Source organism: Cervus canadensis, chromosome 4 (assembly GCF_019320065.1).
Source record: "Cervus canadensis isolate Bull #8, Minnesota chromosome 4, ASM1932006v1, whole genome shotgun sequence".
Lineage (NCBI taxonomy): Eukaryota > Metazoa > Chordata > Mammalia > Artiodactyla > Cervidae > Cervus > Cervus canadensis.
This window is the reverse complement of record NC_057389.1, coordinates 67,236,360-67,254,450: the sequence shown is the minus strand read 5'-3', so window position 1 is coordinate 67,254,450 and position 18,091 is coordinate 67,236,360. Positions and strand designations below refer to the sequence as shown.

Sequence of the window (18,091 nt, the reverse complement as noted above, 5' to 3'; positions counted from 1 at the left end):
ATTTCAGTCCTGAAAGTTGTGCATTCCCACACAAGTGTGTATCCAAAACCTCTCTATGGGAAATGCTGCTCTATCTAATCAATGTTTCTGATCTGTAGACATGAATGTATGTTCTCTAGAAACCTAGGTCCATGAGCCCTACAGGCAACAAAGGTGTCACAAAGCAGATAAAACTTGGTAAAGGATATATTTTTAAAATTTCTTAAGTTTATTAGCTGTCACTTCATGAGTTAAAAATGGTTATAGAACTTCTCTAGCAATTTATCTTTAATAAAAAATCCTGTTTAAATGTAATTTTTCTTTGATATTGATATATAACTTAATTATAATTATAAATTTTCAATTATCTTAAGATGTAATAGTTTTAAGTGATTATTCCTGCTTAATTAACTAATTTTCTTTTTCTCTATTTAGTGGAATCATCAAATAACTGCTAAAGAAAAAAGTTTATACACTTGATTACACCATATGCAAATACAATAAGAAAGGTTGATTTCTGGGCAATTTCCAAAAAAAGGCTAGTTTTAAGCCACTCATTTCTACTTCCAGTTCTCATTATTTGGCTGTTTATGATAAAAAACTGATTTTAACCTGGACTCTTCAAAAAAACTCATATGCTTATATTTATACCAATTAACTTCACAAAGCAAGTGAGATTTTATTTTCTAAGAATTTTTTTGATTTTTTAATATACTGCTACCAATCTCTTGGGTTAATAAGAAATGTTATAGAACCTCTTCCTTAGCAATGTATTATTAAAAAGATTATTTTCTAATCAGATGAGAAATACGTAAGCTTTAACTATGTTTGATTTAAGATATGTATTGTTCACATGAGTAAAAGTTTCTTCCCCTCATTAACAAATTCTTCATTCTATGTGCCAAGAACCTAAACTTGACTTAAAGTGATAAAGTACAAAATTTAGGAAAAATCTTATATTTTAAAAGATGCATGTTGATTATGTATCCTGATGTAGAACTACCTTATGTGTCTGTCAGGATGTTTTTGACTTATTTTTCATAATCCTCACTAAAAAAATTAGTCAAATTAGTAAGTGTGGGTATAAAGAAAAATGAGTACTTAGCATAGAAGTTAATATCTCAAGATACTAATTTTCTTATAAAGTATCTTCAAAAGTTTCATAAATTGAATATTATTTTAAAACTCTTAGCCTTATTAAGGTGTAGACTGAAATTGAACAGTGCAGTAAAATATTGAAAATTTGAGAATTTGAGAACTGACATGGTAGACGCTATTGTTTTGATACTTTTCTTACTTATTAAACATCTATTGATTGACTAACAGTATCCAGACACTGTAGTTATTATCAGAATTTTCTTTCCTAAATTTCATGATTTGAGAATTATTGAGAGTCTCTCTCTCTTTTTTTTTCCTCTCAAGCATGGTACAGATCTGGTGCTCCTTGTAGAAACAGAAAAAACATCTCCCAAAGTTTCTCAAAGATTCTTATTTAAATATTACATGGGAAAAAAAAAACATGGCAGAAAGGAATTTCATTTCACATGTATAAATAAATTATTGTGCATAAATTATATCATTTCTACTAATATATATTATCTCAGTAAGTAAATCATTAAGAATGTCCAGTAGGCAAAACAAATGTTGAGAAAGGGGGAACCACTGAAAATGACTTTTGCATTTTATTTTCTAATCAAGTTTTTCTGTTACACATAGAATATAAAAAAAGTTAATTTCAAAGTGACAAAAAAAAAGTGACAAAAAAATCCAGAGGTATTGATTTGTAGATCTTCAACTAAAATCATTTTTTGTAAATATCATAAACACTGATTATGTGGACTATTAATATCCATGCAATTAAAATTAGAAATTAAAGAATAATTAGTATTGCCAGTATGTTGAAGCATATATAATTCTGGAACCCCATATTTCTTTAAATATTCATATACACATAGTGATTTATTTAAATTTTAAGAAGAAAAAATATTAATGAATACATTTGTTTTGTGTTAGGCTCACATTCAGACACTCTCAGCCTGCATGCATGCTTCGTTGCTTCAGTAGTGTCCTACTCTCTATGGACTCTAACCCTCCAGGCTCCTCTGTTCAAGGGGATTCTCCAGGCAAGAATTCTGGAGTGGGTTGTCATGCCCTCCTCCAGCAGATGTTCCCCACCCAGGGATCAAACTCATGTCTCTTATGTCTTTGACATTGAGAGGCGAGTTCTTTACCACTAGTGCTACCTGGGAAACTCAGACACTATCAGACCAGGTTTACTTTATATTATGTAGGCAAATTTAATTTTATTGAAGTATACTTTCTGTGGGCTTCCCTTGTGGCTCAGCTGGTAAAGAATCCACCTGCAATGCGGGAGACCTGGGTTCTATCCTTGGGTTGGGAAGATCCCCTGCAGAAGGGAAAGGCTACCCATTCCAGTATTTTGGCCTAGAGAATTCCATGGACTGTATAGTCTATGGGATCGCAAAGAGTCGGACACGACTGAGTGACTCACTTTCACTATACTGTCTGTGGAGAATACATGTTAATGTTGATATTTAAATTATTATGATTCTGAAGTTATGAAAACATCTCCATATTTATTTTTTACTTATAGAAACACTTTGTCAGAGGAAATTAAATGACATTCATTCCTTTGGGCTTCCCTGATGGCTCAGGTGGTAAAAAATATGCCCACAATGCAGGAGGCCTTTGTTCATTCCTTTCCTCAACAGTTATTTGGATGAATGTTCATATACAATATGTTTTCAAGTTTCTAGCATTTATTAAAATGTATATACCAAGGAATAATACACTGCTTCTAACTGCAAGGTAGTTTATACTGAGATTGTGCATAAAATTGTACACATTAAGATAATATAGGCAAAATAAGGTAAATGCGCAAGGAGGTGTGGGAAGCACGTCTAGCTTCACTGAACTGTGAAATCCCAAACAGGTCCACAGTGGTTTAAAGGAAGGCAAATTTTGAATTTTTTTTTTACATTTTCTCAGAGGGCTTCCTTTTGAAAATGAACAGAGAATGAATCTTCAAGAATTATGAAAACAGATTTTTTAGTAGTAGTTATAATAATCAAAGGACATCCCCAGTGGCTCAGGGGTAAAGAATCCACCTGCAATACAGGAGCCATGAGAGATGTGGGTTTGATCCCTGGATCTGGAAGATCCCGTGGAGGAGGGCGTGGCAACTCATTCCAGTATTCTTGCCTGGAGAACCCCATGGATAGAGGAGCCTGAGGGGCTACAGTCCATAGCATCTCAAAGAGTTGGGCTCGCCTGAATGCACACACATAATAATCAAAATCTCTAAATAAGATATAATTTTAATATTACCCACAACTACTCACCAACTATCATGTAAGAATTTCTCATTGCTTACCTCTTTGGCTTTTCGCTTTAATCTGTTTTTGTTTGTTACATTTCCTCCAGAAAGACCATTGTAGACAGAGGAGATGGATGCCTACAATCAAACCACAGTGACTCATTTTATCCTCATAGGGCTTTCTGATCGCCCCGAGGTGCACTACCCTCTCTTTGTGGTCTTTACCATCATCTATCAGGTCACCGTGGGGGGAAATGGGGCCATTCTCTTGGCCATTGGAACTGAGAAAAAACTGCATACACCCATGTATTACTTTTTGGCAAATCTGTCCCTCTTAGACATATTCTGCCCATCAGTTACTGTCCCCAAGATGCTGGAGAACCTCTTGACTGAGAAGCACAGCATTTCCTACATTGGGTGTGCTTTGCAACTTTATTTTCTGGTGGCCCTTGTGGGAACTGAAGTCTTCCTTCTCTCTGTCATGGCTTATGACAGGTATGTGGCCATCTGTTTCCCTCTTCGTTACACTCTCATCATTACCAAGGTTCGATGTGTTCAGCTGACTGCTGGGACTTGGGTAACAGGATTTCTCAATTCCCTCCTTCATACAGTGTTCACATTCCACCTTTCTTTCTGCAAGTACAACCAAGTTAACCAGTACTACTGTGACATCCCACCAGTGGTCGCTCTCTCATGCTCATCCACCTGTGTGGCAGAAATGCTTGTTTTAGTGGAAGGAGGTATCTTGGGGATCAGCTCCTTTCTGGTCACTTTCGTCTCATACTTCTACATTGTATCTACCATCCTAAAGATTCAGTCTGCAGGGGGGAAGCATAAAGCCTTTTCCACATGTGCTTCCCACCTTCTGGTGGTCTGTTTATTTGGTGGCACGACCGTATTTACCTATGTACGCCCCTATTCCAGTCAACACTTCCCAGCAAGAGATAGACTCATCTCCATGTTATATGGAATTATTACATCAATGTTAAACCCCATGATCTACAGCTTGAGAAAAACAGAAGTGAAAGGAGCACTCAGAAGGGTCTTATGTCATAGAGTATATTCACTGCAAGTATAATATTCAAAGCAAATGACTCAAAGCTCAATTTATGATGATTTCATAGAAATAATTCATAGAATAATTTTCAATTAAGGTGAGTGTATATGGAATGCAAACTTGTCTACATATAGAAATTTTTATACATATATATGTATAACATTAGTTATGTCTGTCTATAAGTCACTATCTTCATGAACTAGAAACGTTAATTTTATCATCCAAAAGTTGATATTTTCTGAAAGGAAGCAGGGAACTGTTAACAATTACACTCATGTAACAGGTATAAACTGAACCTGTCTAAGTTAACTTAGATCTATTACCATATTCATATCTATATATTATATTTTTATCTTTTTTGAATCTATATTTATGTATAAATGGTACCTATGCTTCTTTATTTTATTTGATAGACTACTTATGACATTTATCCTTAGTGTTTTCATTTCATTCTTCCTCCTCTTCAATTGTAGCTTCCACTTATTCTGTATTTCTCTGTTTCTCTGTGTTTTCCCATGAGCCTTTCCATTCTCAGTTCTGCCTGTGCCTTCTAGGAGTGCACTTAGTTTTTTCTGTCTCTGATTTAGATATTTAATTCAGCTCACTGTATTATTCTCATCTTAGCATCAACATGGTCATTTACATAGACACACAGACACACACACAAGCACATCTATTAGCTACCTTGTATTTTATTATAAATTTTACTCTGCTACTTAGACTGAAATTCATGAAACTAGACTTTGCTTTGCCTTAAATTCCAGTACTTTTATTTCATTTGCCTAGAGAGCTATAGTTTCTGACTGTAGATAGCACATCATTTTCAGTGCATTCCCTTTTCTTGTCACATGTAGAGTAGGAGTATTTCCTACTGCTTTAAAATCAGAAGTCATGTATAATTTTCTTAGTAATTTTCCCTATCCTGGATAACCTGAGAGCTTTTGAAATTTAGTCTCCAGTCTGGTGATCACAATTAGTATGTCACAAAATCTCTGCATTTCTGATTCTCTTTTCACTCTGTCACATAAGTGTCTTCTAGTTTTCTCTTATCTGGATTCTGTCTTTCTATTAATCACTAAGTTATGTGATAGCATCATTAATAAGATAGTCTTACATAACTCAAAAACATGTATCACTTCCGCCTCTGGATTGTCATTGATTTCTTAGTCATTTTCAAAATTATGCCAAATATAGCCTGATTATTTGTATTTATGCCGCATGAAATAGAGTAAAACACATTGAGATAACATTGTTTGGAATTAATTACATTTTTTAAGATTCAGCAATGACCTGATATACATCTTCCACAACATACAAGGCTGTTAATATTTGTGGTGGGTCAACTATATGTTACTTAATTTTAGAACAAGTGAGAAAATTCATGCATACCTGAAATAAGAAATGAAGTAATAAATTACTTAACCATTATAAATTTGAGGCTTGTTTTGTTTCTTATTCCTCATTTTATTCTATATCTCCAAGTTTACATGTGGTATGAAATAACAAAGTTTTCATCATATAGCAACAGAATGCATAGGATTTGTTAAGATACTCATTTAAAATTGAATAAAACATTGAGAATTCAACAAGTTGTTCATTTTACAATCAGATAACCAAATATTTATTTTATATTTTGCCACTTACTTGAGCATAATATTGTTTAAAGATACTGGGGTTATATCTCTGTTAGTAAATCTGGAAACAATTTCTATCCTGTTGAAAACAATGGGTCTCTCATCAATTTGCCGTGAATCAGACTTTAACCAATAGTGGAAACAGTTGTTGAAAATTTTTTAAAAAGTGAAAAAAGTTCCGGAATTTTCTATGCTCATTTAACAAAAAATTGTAATTTGAGTTTCTTCTTATTAAGTGAAGAAAACAATGTTCTTAAAGTACAAGCAAAACCCTAGACTTTGTCTTTATATTCCTTTGTAATATTTTGGATGAATTGTATAGTGCCCAAGATCTTAAAATCACAAGATATTGAAACCAATAAGCAAGGTGTAAAGAAAACCCTCAGAATGGGAGAAAATAATAGCAAATTAAATAACTGACAAGGAATTAATTTCCAAATATACAAGCAACTCATACAACTCAGTACTAGAAAAACAACCCAATTCAAAAGTGGGGGAAAGACCTAAAGAGACATTTCTCCAAAGAAGACATACAGATGGCTAACAAATACGTGAAAAGATGCTCAACATCACTCATTATTAGAGAAATGCAAATCAAAACTACAATGAGATATCATCTCATACCAGTCAGAAGGGCCCTCATCAAAAAGTCTACAAACAATAAATGCTGGAGAAGGTGTGGAGAAAAGGGAACACTCTTGCACTGTCAGTGGGAATGTAAATTGATAGAGCCACTATGGAGGACGGTGTGGAGATTCCTTAAAAAAACTATGAATAAAACCACCATATGACCCAGCAATCCCACTCCTAGGCTTATATCCTGAGGAAACCAAAATTGAAAGAGACACATGTATCCCATCATTCATTGCAGCACTGTTTACAATAGCTAGAACATGGAAGCAACCTAGATGTCCATCAACAGATGAATGGATACAGAAGTTGTGGTACATATACACAATGGAATATTACTCAGCCATAAGAAGAAACGCATTTGAATCAGTTCTAATGAGGTGGATGAACATAGAACCTATTATACAGAATGAAGTGAGTCAGAAAGAAAGATAAATACCATATTCTAACACATATATACAGAATCTAGAAAAATGGTACTGAAGAATTTATTTATAGGGCAACAATGGAGAAACAGACATAGAGAATATACTTGTGGACATGGGGAGAGGGGAGGAGAGGGTGAGGTGTATGGAAAGAGTAACACGGAAACTTACATTACCATGTGTGAAATAGGTAGCCAACAGGAATCTGCTGTATGGCTCAGGAAACTCAAACAGGGGCTCTGTATCAACCCAGAGGGGTGGGGCGGGGAGGGAGATGGGAGGGAGGTTCAAAAGGGAGGGGCTATGTGTATACCTATGGCTAATTCATGTTGAGGTTTGACAGAAAACAACAAAATTCTGTAAAGCAATTATCCTTCCATAAAAAATAAATTAATTTTAAAAATATTGAAACTGGATGAACTTACTGGATGACATTGCTCTCCTCTGCTTGGAAGTATTGGACTGTTTAAATTTATGGCTGGCAATACTTTGATGAAGGCATATCTTTTCTCTTGAACATATATCACAGTTTCTTGTCCTTGAATAAAAGTAAGGGATGGATATATCTTTTTTTATTCCCTCTCCTCTCTAAAAGTAAATTTAAGAAAATTGAAATTGTATCAAGCATCTTTTCTGACCAAAAGAACTGTTGAGATTATAAATCAACTATAAGAAAAAAAAATGCAAAAAGAAAAAAGAAACCAAAAAACTCCACAAAACCACAAAGGCTAAGCAATATGCTATAAAACAACCAATGGATTACCAATATAGTCAAAGAGGAAGTCAAAAAATATCTAGAGACAAAATGAAAACATGATGAGCCAAAACTTCTGGGATGCATCAAATGTGTTCTAAGAGGGAAGTTGATAGCAGTACAACAAAAATACCAAATGAGCAATCAAATGTTACACCTAAAGCAAATAGAAAAAGAAGAACAAACAAAATCCAAAGGTAGTAGAAGGAAAGAGATCATAAAGATCAGAGCAGGAATAAATGAAATAGAGACTGAAAAGATTACTAGAACTAAAAGCTGGTTCTTTGAAAAGATAAACAAAATTGATAAACCTACAGCCAAATTGATCAAGAAAAAGTGGGAAAGGACTCAAATAAAATTAAAAATGAAGAAAGAAAAGTTACAACTGACACAGCAGAAATATAAAGACCATAAAAGACTACTGCAAACAGCCACATGCCAATAAAATGGATAACCTAAAAGAAAGCAAGAAATTCTTAGAAAGATAGAAGCTTCTAAGACCAAACCAGTAAGAAAGAGAAAATATAAATTGACAAATTACAAGTGCTGAAACTTAAACTGTGATTTTAAAACTTTCAACAAACAAGTCTAGGACCAGATGGTTTCACAGGTAAATTCTAATAAAAGTTTAGAGAAGAGTTAACACCTATCATTCTGAAACTCTCCTGAAAAATTGCAGAAGCAGCATTCCCAAGTTTCATACTGTGAGGCCACCATCACCCTGATGTCAAAATCAGATAAAGATAGCACAAAAAAGAAAATCAGGCCAATCTCATAATGAATATAGATGCAAAACTACTCAAAGTACTAGCAAACCAAATTCATAAAAAGATCACCATGATCAAATGCACAAATCAGTAAGTGTGACACACCATGTTAACACACTGAAGAATAAAAAAAATCATCTCAACTGATGCAGAATAAGCTTTTGTTAAATTCAACATTCATTTATTATAAAAATTCTCCAGAAAGTGAGAGTAGAGGGAACATGCTCACAATCAACTGCTCAGCCATGCTTGACTCTGTGCGTCCTATGGACTGGAGTCTGCCAGGCTTCGTTTTCCATGGAATTTTCCAGACAAGAATATTGGAGTGGATTTCCATTTCCTACTCCAAGGGATCTTCCTGAGCCAGGGATTGTATCCTGCATTTCTTGCATTGGCAAGTGGATCTTTTACCACTGCGCCACCTGAGAAGCACAGAGGGAACATACTTCAACATAATAAAGTGGGTACAGGCTTCTCAGGTGGTACTAGCAGGAAAGAACCTGCCTGCCAATGCAGGAGACGTAGGAGAAGTGGGTTCATTCCCTGGTTCTGGAAGATCCCCTGAAGGAAGGCATGGCAATTCACCCCAGAATTCTTGCCTTGAGAAATCCCATAGGCAGAGGAGCCTGGCAGGCTATAGTCCATAGGGTCGCACAGAGTCAGACACAACTGAAGTGACTTCACATGCATGCAGGCACATGACAACACCTCACAGCTAACTTCATATTCAGTGGTGAAAGGCTGAAACCATATCATCTCAGATCAGGAATAAAGCAAGGAGGTCCACTCTTACTTTTATTGAACATAGTTTTGGAAGTTCTAGCCATGGCAATTAGAAAAATAAATAAAAACAGTACCAATTGGTAAAGAAGTAAAACCGTCACTATTTGCATATGATATGATATACGTTTTTGTTGTTTAGTCACTCAGTCATGTCCTACTCTTTGCAACCCCATAGACTGCAGCATGCCAGGTTTCCCTGTCCTTCACCATCTCCCAGAGCTTGCTAAAACTCATGTTCATTGAGTCAATGATGACATTCAACCATCTTGTCCTTTTATCATCCCCTTCTCCTCCTCCTTTCAGCCTTTCCCAACATCAGGGTCTTTTCCAGTGAGTTGGCTCTTCACATCAAGCGGCCAAGGTACTGGAGCCTCAGCCTCAGCATCAGTCCTTTCAGTGAATATTCAGGACTAATTTCCTTTAGTATTGACTGGTTTTATGTCCTTGCAGTCCAAGGGACTCACTCTCAAGAGTCTTCTCCAACAGCACAGTTTGAAAGCATCAGTTCTTCAGCACTCAGCCTTTTTTATGGCCCAACTCTCACATTCATACATGACTACTGGAAAAACCATAACTTTGACTAGACAGACCTTTGTTGGCAAAGTAATGTCTCTGCTGTTTAATATGCTGTTGTAGAAGGAAATGGCAACCCACTCCAATACTCTTGCCTGGAAAATCCCACGGACGGAGGAGCTTGGTAGGCTACAGTCCATGGGGTCGCAAAGAGTCGGACATGATTGAGTGATTTCTCTTTCTTTCTTTTCCTTCTAGGTTGATCATAGCTTTTCCTCCAAGCTATGATCTTGGAGCAAGCATCTTTTGAGTACTGCAGTCACCACCTGCAGTGATTTTGGAGCCCAAGAAAATAAAGTCTATCACTGTTCCCACTATTTCCGCATCTATTTGCCATGAAGTGATGGGACCAGACGCCATGATCTTCGTTTTTTGAATGTTGAGTTTTAAGCCAGTTTTTTCACTCTCCTCTTTCACCTTCATCAAGAGGCTGTTTAGTTCCTCTTCGCTTTCTACCATAAGGGTAGTGTCATCTGCGTAACTGAGGTTATTGATATTTCTCCCAGCAATCTTGATTCCAGCTTGTGCTTCATCCAAACCAACATTTTTTTTTTCATTATTTTTTTCCATGTATTCTATTTAGTGGCAGTAATTTTCACCATTCTGTCTTTCAGGTCACTTGTCCATTCTTCTGTGTCAATTATTCTGAAATTGATTTCTTCTGGTGTATTGTTCGTCTCTATTTATTTGTTCCTTCATTCTTCCAGAGCTTTGGTAAGCATTTCCTGCGTCTTCTCTATTCCTTTTTTGAGATCTTGGATTATCTCCTCTTTCATTATTCTGAATTCTTTTTCTGGAAAATTGCCTATCTCCACTTCATTTAGTTGTTTTTTGGGGGGTTTATTTTGTCACTTCATCTGGGACATGACCCTCTGCATTTTCGTTTTGACTAACTTTCTGTGTAATGGTTTTCATTCTAGCAGCTGTGGGATTGTGGTTCTCTTACTTCTGTCTGCCCTCAGGTGGATGAAGCTAAGGGGCTTGTGCAAGCTTCCTTATGGAAGAGATTTGTGGTGGAAAAAACTGGATCTTCCTTAGGCCCTAGTGGTAAGGGACACACTCAGTAAAACTTTAATCCAATTGTCTGTTGATAGGTGGGGTTGAGCTTTCTCCCTGTTAGTTGTTTAACCTTATGCTACCCAGCTCCAGGGTCTATGGGATCTTTGGTGGGGTTAGTGGTGGCCACCAAGAGGATTTATACCATGGGGCTCCTTCAAGGACTGCTGCTACCAGGGCCCCCATGCCTGTGGCAGGCCATTCTTGATCCATACCTCCACAGGAGACCCTCCAACACTAGCATGTATGTCTGGTTTAGTCTCCTGTGGGGTTACTGCTCCTTTCTTTTGGGTCCTGATTCATGCAAGATTTTGTTTGTGCTCTTCTAGAGTGGAGTCTCTTTCCCTCAGTTCTGTGGAAGTCCTATAATCAAATTTCACTGACCTTCAAAGTCAGATTCACTGGGAATCCCTAGTCTCTTTTCCAGATACCCAGCCTGGAAACCCTGATATGGGGCTCAGAACCTTCACAACAGTGGGAAAACTTCTTTGGTATTATTGTTCTCCAGTTTGTGCATTGCTCACCCAGTGTATATGGGATTTGATTTTATCATGTTTGTGCCCCTCCTACATTCTCATTGCAGTTTATTCATCGTCTTTGAACATGAAGTATTTTTTTTTTTTTAGTGAGTTCCAGCATTTTCCTGTCGATGGTTGCTCAACATCTAATTCAAATTTTGGAGCTCTTGCAGGAGAGATGAGTGCATGCACTTCTACTCCACCATCTTGAATTGAGATCTGATTCTTGGCAATATTTTTATGGCTTCAACTCCTGGAATAATAGAAATAAGAATAACAGTAAACAAATAAGATGTAACTGAACTTGAAAGCTTTTGCACAGCAAAGGAAGCCATAAGCAAACAACAACAACAAAATGTCCTATAGAGGGAGAGAAAAAGTTTGCAAATGATGAGACTCTCAATAAATTAATCTCCAAAAGATACAAATAGCTCATGCAGTTATTTCACATATATATATATGAAAACACACCAAGCAAAAATGGTCGAAAGTCTAAAAAGACAGTTCTCCAAAAAGACATACAGATGGCCAAATGCACATGAAGAAATGCTCGACCACTAATTACTAGAGAAACTCAGATCAAAACTACAATGAAGTATCACCTCATAGTGATAAGAATGGCCAACATCAAAAGTATACAAATGATAAATGTTGCATAGAGTGTGGAGAAAAAAGAACCCTCCTACACTCTTGGTAGGAATGTAAATTGGTTCAATCACTATGGAGAACAGTATGGACGTTCCTTAAAAATAAAAAATAAAAAAATTGAACTACCGTATGAGTCAGAAATTCTGGGCATATATCTACAGTAAAAAATAATTCTCAAAGACATATGCACCTCGATATTCACAACAGCACTATTTACAATAGTCACAACACAGAAGCACCCCACATGCTCATCAATAGATTAATTGGTAAAGAAGATGTAGTTTATGTATATACAGTGGACTATTTATTACTCAGCCATAAGAAGGATGAAATAATATCATTTGCAACAACACTGATGGACCTAGAGATTATCATACTAAGTGAAGTAAACCAGACAAAGAGAAATATAATATGATATGTATAAAAAAATTATACAAGTGAACTTATTTTAAAAACAGAAATAGACTCGCAGACATAGGAAGCAAACCTGTGGTTACCAAAGAAGAGGGGGAAGGGTAAATTAGGTGTTTGGAATCAAAGCATAAATAGGGCTTCCCTAGTGGCTCAGATGATAAATAATCTGCCTGCAATGTGGGAGACCTGGGTTTGATCCCTGGGTTGGGAAGATCCCCTGGAGGAGGGCATCGCAACCCACTCCAGTATTCTTACTTGGAGAGTTCTCATGGACAGAGGAGTGTGGTGGGCTACAGTCCACAGGGTCGCAAAGATTCAGACATGACTGGGGGTCTAAGCATAGCACATATACAAAATAGATAACCAACAAGATTTCACTATACAGCACAGGGAACTATACTCAATATTTTGTAATAACTTATGATGGAAGAGAAAGTAAAAAAGAATCATATGGTAGTTCTAACTTTAGAGTTTAAGGAAAGAGTTGGACACGACTGAGCTACTGAGAACACACCCACACAAGGAATCTCCATACTGTTCTCCATAGTGGCTGTACCAATTTACATTCCTACCATTAGGACTACAGCTTACTAGGCTTCCCTGTCCTTTACTATCTCCTGGAGTTTGCTCAAACTCATATCCATTGAGTCAATGATGCCATCCAAACTTCTCATCCTCTGCTGCCCCCTTTTCCTCCTCCTCTCAATCTTTTCAGGCATCAGGATCTTTTCCAATTAGTTGACGCTTCACATCAGGTGGCCAAAGTATTGGAGCTTCAGCTTCAGCATCAGTCCTTCCAATGAATATTCAGGGTTGATTTCTTTTAGGATTGACTGGTTTGATTTCCTTGCAGTCCAAGGGACGCTCAACAGTCTTCTCCAGAACCACAGTTTGAAGGCATCAATTCAGAAATGTTCAGCCTTCTTTATAGTCCAATTCTCAGATCCATACATGACTCTTGGGAAAACCATGACTTTGATTATATGGACCTTTGTTAGCAAAATGATATCTATGCTTTTTAATATGCTGTCTAGGTTTGTCACAGCTATCATTCCAAAGAGCAAGGATATTATAGTTTTATGGCTGCAGTTGCCATCCACAGTGATTTTGGGGCCTGAGAAAATAAAGTCTGTCACTGTTTCCTTTGTTTCCCCATCTATTTGCCATGAAGTCATGGGACTGGATGCCATGGTCTTCATTTTTTGAATGTTGAGTTTCAAACCAGCTTTTTCACTCTCCTCTTTCACCTTCATCAAGAAGCTCTTTGGTTCCTATGCACTTTCTACATTAGAGTGGTGTCATCTGCATATCTGAGATTATTGATATTTCTCCTGACAATCTTGATTTCAGCTTATGCCTCATCCAGCCCAGCATTTCACATGATATACTCTTCATATAAGTTAAATAAGTAGATTGACAATATACAGCCTTGACATACTCTTTTCCCAATTTTGAACTAGTTTGTTGTTTCATGATTCATTCTAACTGTTGTTTCTTGACCTGCATACAGGTTTCTCAGAAGGAAGGTAAAGTGGTCTAATATTCCCATCTAAGAATTTCCCACACTTTATTGTGATCCACACAGTCAAAGGCCTTAGCATAGTCAATGAAATAGAAGTAGATGTTTTTCTGGAATTCTCTTACATTTTCATGATCCAATGGACATGGACAATTTGATCTCTTGTTCCTCTGTCTTTTCTAAATCCAGCTTGTACATCTGTAACTTCTCATAATTTTGAAGCCTAACTTGAAGTATTTTGAGCATTATCTTGCTAGCATGTGAAATAAGTGTAACTGTGCAATTGTTTGAACATTATTTGGCATTGCCTTTCATTGGGATTATAAAACTGACCTTTACATGTAGCCTGTGTCCTGTGGCTACCTCTGTGTTTTCCAAATTTGATGGCATATTGAATGTGGTACTTTAACAGCAAATTCTTTTAGGATGCTAAAATTCTGTTTTAGCTCAGCTGAAATTCCATCACCTCCACTAGCTTTGTTTGTAGTAATGCTTCCTAAGGCCCACTTAACTTCACACACCACCATTTGGCTCTAGATGAGTGATCACACCATTGTGGTTTTCCAGGTCATTAAGAACTTTTTGGTACAGTTCTTCTATGTATTCTTGCTACCTCTTCTTAACATCTTCTGCTTCTGTTAGGGCCATAATGTTTCTGTCCTATATTGTTTGCATCTTTGCATAAAATATTCCCTTGGAATCTTGAATTTTCTTCAAGAGATCTCTAGTCTATGCCATTCTTTTGTTTTCCTCTATTTCTTCACATTGTTCACTTACGAAGGCTTTCTTATCTCTCCTTGCTATTCTCTGGAATTCTGCATTCAGGTGGGTTTATCTTTCCTTTTCTCCTTTGCCTTTCACTTCTCTTCTTTTCTCAACCATTTTGCCTTATTGCATTTCTTTTCTTGGGGATGGTTTTGATCACTGTATCCTGTACAATATTATGAACCTCCTCCATAGTTTTTCAGGAACTCTACCAGATCTAATCTCTTGAATCTATTTTCCACTTCCACTGTATAATCATAAGAGATTTGATTTAGGTCATACCTGAATGGTCTTCATTCTTTCTGGAGTTGTTTCTCCACTAATCTCCAGTAGCATATTGGGCACCTACTGACCTGGGGAGTTCATCTTTCAGTGTTCTATCTTTTTGCCTTTTCATACCATTCACGGAGTTCTCAAGGCAGAAATACTGAGATGGTTTGCCATTCCTTCTCCAGTGGATCACATTTTGTCAGAACTATCCACCATGACCTGTCTATCTTGGGTGGCCCTACATGGCATGGCTTGTAGTTTCATTGAGTTAGGCAAGGCTGTGGTCCATGTGATTTGGATTGGTTAGTTTCCTGTGATTGTGGTTTTCAGACTGTCTGCCCTGATGGAGGAGGATAAAAGGCTTATGGAAGCTTCCTGATGGGATAGACTGACTGAGGGGGGAAACTGGGTCTTGTTCTGATGGGCACAGCCATACTCGGTAAATCTTTAATCCATTTTCTGTTGATGGGTGGAGCTGTGTTCCCTCCCTGCTATTTACCTGGGACCAAACTAATGTGGAGGTAATGAAGATAAAGGTGACCTCCCTCAAAAGATCCCATGCATGTGCTGCTACACTAAGTACCCGCAACCCTGCAACAGTCCACCAGAGTCTGCACTGGTCATAGCAAACACCTTCTTCCAACAACACATGAGAAGACTCTACACATGGACATCACCAGATGGTCAACACCAAAATAAGGTTGATTATATTCTTTGCAACCAAAGAAGGAGAAGCTCTATACAGTCAGCAAAAGCAAGACTGAGAGCTTACTGTGGGTCAGATCATGAACTCCTTATTGCCAAATTCAGACTTAAATTGAAGAAAGTAGGGAAAACCTTTAGACCATTCAGCTATGACCTAAATCAAATCCCTAACAATTATACAGTGAAAGTGAGAAATAGATTTTTTTTAAAAATTTATTTATTTATTTGTTTTTTCAGTGGGTTTTGTCATACATTGACATGAATCAGCAATAGATTTACACGTATTCCCCATCCCGATCCCCCCTCCCACCTCCCTCTCCACCCGATTTCTCTGGGTCTTCCCAGTGCACCAGGCCCGAGCACTTGTCTCTTGCATCCCACCTGGGCTGGTGATCTGTTTCACCATAGATAATATACATGCTGTTCTTTCGAAACATCCCACCCTCACCTTCTCCCACAGAGTTCAAAAGTCTGTTCTGTACTTCTGTGTCTCTTTTTCTGTTTTGCATATAGGGTTATCGTTACCATCTTTCTAAATTCCATATATATGTGTTAGTATGCTGTAATGTTCTTTATCTTTCTGGCTTACTTCACTCTGTATAATGGGCTCCAGTTTCATCCATCTCATTAGAACTGGTTCAAATGAATTCTTTTTAATGGCTGAGTAATATTCCATGGTGTATATGTACCACAGCTTCCTTATCCATTCATCTGCTGATGGGCATCTAGGTTGCTTCCATGTCCTGGCTATTATAAACAGTGCTGCGATGAACATTGGGGTGCACGTGTCTCTTTCAGATCTGGTTTCCTCAGTGTGTATGCCCAGAAGTGGGATTGCTGGGTCATATGGCAGTTCTATTTCCAGTTTTTTAAGGAATCTCCACACTGTTCTCCATAGTGGCTGTACTAGTTTGCATTCCCACCAACAGTGTAAGAGGGTTCCCTTTTCTCCACCCCTCTCCAGCATTTATTGCTTGTAGACTTTTGGATAGCAGCCATCCTGACTGGCGTGTAATGGTACCTCATTGTGGTTTTGATTTGCATTTCTCTGATAATGAGTGATGTTGAGCATCTTTTCATGTGTTTGTTAGCCATCTGTATGTCTTCTTTGGAGAAATGTCTGTTTAGTTCTTTGGCCCATTTTTTGATTGGGTCATTTATTTTTCTGGAATTGAGCTGCAGGAGTTGCTTGTATATTTTTGAAATTAATCCTTTGTCTGTTTCTTCATTTGCTATTATTTTCTCCCATTCTAAAGGCTGTCTTTTCACCTTACTTATAGTTTCCTTTGTAGTGCAAAAGCTTTTAAGTTTCATTAGGTCCCATTTGTTTATTTTTGCTTTTATTTCCAATATTCTGGGAGGTGGGTCATAGAGGATCTTGCTGTGATTTATGTCGGAGAGTGTTTTGCCTATGTTCTCCTCTAGGAGTTTTATAGTTTCTGGTCTTACATTTAGATCTTTAATCCATTTTGAGTTTATTTTTGTGTATGGTGTTAGAAAGTGTTCTAGTTTCATTCTTTTACAAGTGGTTGACCAGTTTTCCCAGCACCACTTGTTAAGAGGTTGTCTTTTTTCCATTGTATATCCTTGCCTCCTTTGTTGAAGATAAGGTGTCCACAGGTTCGTGGATTTATCTCAGGGCTTTCTATTCTGTTCCATTGATCTATATTTCTGTCTTTGTGCCAATAATACTGTCTTGATGACTGTGGCTTTGTAGTAGAGCCTGAAGTCAGGCAGGTTGATTCCTCCCATTCCATTCTTCTTTCTCAAGATTGCTTTGGCTATTCGAGGTTTTTTGTATTTCCATACAAAATTGTGAAATTATTTGTTCTAGTTCTGTGAAAAATACCGTTGGTAGCTTGATAGGGATTGCATTGAATCTATAGATTGCTTTGGGTAGAATAGCCATTTTGACAATATTGATTCTTCCAATCCAGGAACACGGTATGTTTCTCCATCTGTTTGTGTCCTCTTTGATCTCTTTCATCAGTGTTTTATAGTTTTCTATGTATAGGTCTTTTGTTTCTTTAGGTAGATATACTCCTAAGTATTTTATTCTTTTTGTTGCAATGGTGAATGGTATTGTTTCCTTAATTTCTCTTTCTGTTTTTTCATTGTTAGTATATAGGAATGCAAGGGATTTCTGTGTGTTAATTTTATATCCTGCAACTTTACTATATTCATTGATTAGCTCTAGTAATTTTCTGGTAGAGTCTTTAGGGTTTTCTATGTAGAGGATCATGTCATCTGCAAACAG

At 37.0% G+C, this 18,091-nt stretch overlaps 1 protein-coding gene across 1 annotated transcript; it reads left to right on the top strand.

Moving 5' to 3' along the window:
- The first annotated feature begins 3,446 nt into the window (after positions 1-3,446).
- LOC122439259 (olfactory receptor 5V1-like) lies at positions 3,447-4,394 on the top strand. The gene has a single exon (XM_043464349.1). It carries the CDS (start codon positions 3,447-3,449, stop codon positions 4,392-4,394), a length of 948 nt encoding a protein of 315 aa, XP_043320284.1.
- Positions 4,395-18,091: the final 13,697 nt, after the last annotated feature.